This window comes from Geospiza fortis, unplaced genomic scaffold, assembly GCF_000277835.1.
Source record: "Geospiza fortis unplaced genomic scaffold, GeoFor_1.0 scaffold546, whole genome shotgun sequence".
Classification (NCBI taxonomy): Eukaryota; Metazoa; Chordata; class Aves; order Passeriformes; family Thraupidae; genus Geospiza; species Geospiza fortis.
In genome coordinates, this window is record NW_005054612.1 from 20,244 (window position 1) to 22,891 (window position 2,648).

At 50.5% G+C, this 2,648-nt stretch overlaps 1 protein-coding gene across 1 annotated transcript in view; it reads right to left on the minus strand.

Moving 5' to 3' along the window:
* Nucleotides 1-120: 120 nt before the first annotated feature.
* CBX8 (chromobox 8) overlaps nt 121-2,648 on the minus strand; it is a 3,711-nt gene continuing 1,183 nt past the window's right edge. Inside the window, exon 5 of the mRNA XM_005430264.3 lies at nt 121-2,645. Within this exon, the coding sequence (XP_005430321.3) occupies nt 2,448-2,645 (198 nt within the window). The 3' untranslated portion in view covers nt 121-2,447. The remainder of the gene's footprint in view (nt 2,646-2,648) is intronic.

The window sequence follows — 2,648 nt, forward strand, 5'->3', positions numbered from 1 at the left end:
CGCCGCGGGCCGGGCCAGCGCCGGTACCGGGCCGGTCCCCGGGACCCCACCCCGCCGGGGCCCCCGCGCACCCCACGGTACCCCCAGGCACCCCAGGGCCACAAAGGGAAGCCAGACACGTTTCTATTTACAAAGTATATATTTAAACTGACATAAAAAGCAGGTCTCATATGGACATTCACGGCTGGCAGAAGACACATAGTTAAGCTTCACTTCTGAGACTGAGATTTAGCCAAATCGGGTTTTTTTGTACAAGTCTTAGATTTAAATAATTCACACGCACGCGCCCGCACACACACACACGCAGGGTACACGTCTATGTACAGACACACGGATACACCCACAGGTACAGCTCGCTCCAGGTGTGCCGGACACACGGACACGGCGCTGGAGCTTCCAGCGGGGCAGGAGCGGCTCCGGGCTCTTTGCAAAGGGAAGGATCCTCCGGCCCCGGCGGCAGCAGGAGCACAAACAGCTCAACCCCCTCCTCCCTCATCCTCCAACAACACCGTGCCAGCACCGGAACCAACGCAGCGGCTCTTCGTACAAACCAAGTTAAAAATCTCAATTTTACAAAAGATGTCTTAAAAAAAAATTAAAATAAAAAGAAGAAAGGAAAAACAAACTGGGAACTGTCAGACACGATGGCTCCCTTTGCACAGCCAATCCAGCATCCTGCCAGGCACCTCACGGCTCCCAAAAGAAGGATGGGAAAGGGAACCGGGCAAGGTGAAGCTGCCGAAGGGCCCTGCAGCAGAGATGGCCCTTGCCCAGCCCCTCCCGCAGCCCGTGGGAGCTCCCTGGGCCAGGGGCCTTTGGGAGCTCAGGGATGAGGGGCCCTGGCTCAGTCCCAGCCCTCAGGCACTGCCGGGCTTGTGCTTCCCATCCCACTGCTGCCCAGAGCAAGGTGTGAGGAGGACAGGGCCACCTGGCCCACCTCACCCAGCCACAGGGCCAGGCTCCCTCCCTGTGCAGCAGTGGCCGAGCTGGGGGAGCAGCAGAGCAGGGACACCCCAGCCCCCTAACCCACAGCCAAACTGCTGCAGCTCGTCCAGAGCCCTGAGAGCCCCCTGCCCCAGCCAGGGAGGGATCCCAGCTCCGGATCCCAGCTCTGGATCCCAGCCCCAGGAGGGATCCCAGCTCCGGATCCCAGCCCCAGGAGGGATCCCAGGGGCAAATCCAGCACCAAATCCACCCGAGGCAGCGGGGCTGCCCCGCACAGGACTATTTTGCCTCTTGGCTATTGTTTAACCAGCGTAAGGAAAGGGAAATATTTATTGTCTCTGAATGCATTAAGGTGACCCTGGGATTCGTCAGGGATGTGGATATTACAAAACACTTTATCAGGAGTCTTCCAACAGTCTGAAGTAAACTGTGATTGGGAATAAAAATAATAATAATCCACTTTCTGTAGCAAAATAAAGTAACTAAATATGGGCAGTGAGATGTTCCCTCCCCAACCTCTCTGGCATTTCAGGAATGTAAACAGAGGGGGGTTTTGTTGGGGTTTTTTGTTTTTAGTGGGTGGGGGAACAGAATCAAGCGACCAGACAAAATGAAAACAGATATACTCAGCTCAGTCCCATCTCCCACAGCTGCTACAACAACTCTATTAAAGTGCATTTCAGTATCACCCCTCAGGAACCTTACACACACAAACTCCTCTCCTCCGCAAGAAAAGGGAATTCAAGTTAATACTCCAACACTTTTAGCCTTTTTATGGATTTCTGCTTTTCCCCGCCCCGACTTTGTAGCAACAGAACTTTTTTTGTTAGACTGGAAACACCCCATCCCCAACAACACTGTGAATTCAAGTGCTCACGTCAACTGTCAAGGGCAACAGTCCTGGACACAGCACACTTGATTGTACAAGCAACACCTTAAATCACAATCAAGAAATCCGGGCACTGGGCCCTGCGAGGGAGCAACACGTCCCCCTCCACCATCCATAGCATCATATGAAAAATAATAGTTAAAAAAACCCAGCACATACTTAGCTATGAACACTGTTATGTACACCGGCTCCTGCGGCAGATGCGTGAACTCGTTCGTTCTCAGTTTTATTGTCCTTTCTAGGAGCAACTGAGCAGTCACTGTTGTCTCCATTTAAATAAAACAACTCAGAGTTGAAATATATATATATAGATATATATATAAGCATTTTTTCTTAAATAACATATTTACATCTAATAGAAAATATAACTCTAGAGATAATCTTTCCAACGAAATGTAAGATGTGAAAAAAAAACAAAACAAAAGAATGAATTAATGAATTTATGACAGTTTCTAAATTCTCTCCAGGACCAAAAACAAAAGAAAAAAAAATTTCAAAGAAAAAAAAAAAGGAGCATAAAAAAAAAAAAAGAAAAAAAGAGAGGCCCACCAAGCTCTACCAAGCTTTTGTCTGGATCTGACTGAAGAAAACCCCAGCACCACCTCCACCAAACTCATCGCTTCTCCTTAAAGAATCCTTGGTCCGTGCTGCTCTCCTTGATGGTGACGGTCAAAAAGTTAGAGGTCACATCAGTTACCACCACCTTCTCCAGGTTGTTGAGAGAGGGGCTCCAGGACTCCTCCTCGGGGTCCCCCAGGATCCTGGAGACGGGGATCCTGGCGATGAGCGAGGGCCGCCCCGCCGGGCCCCCCAC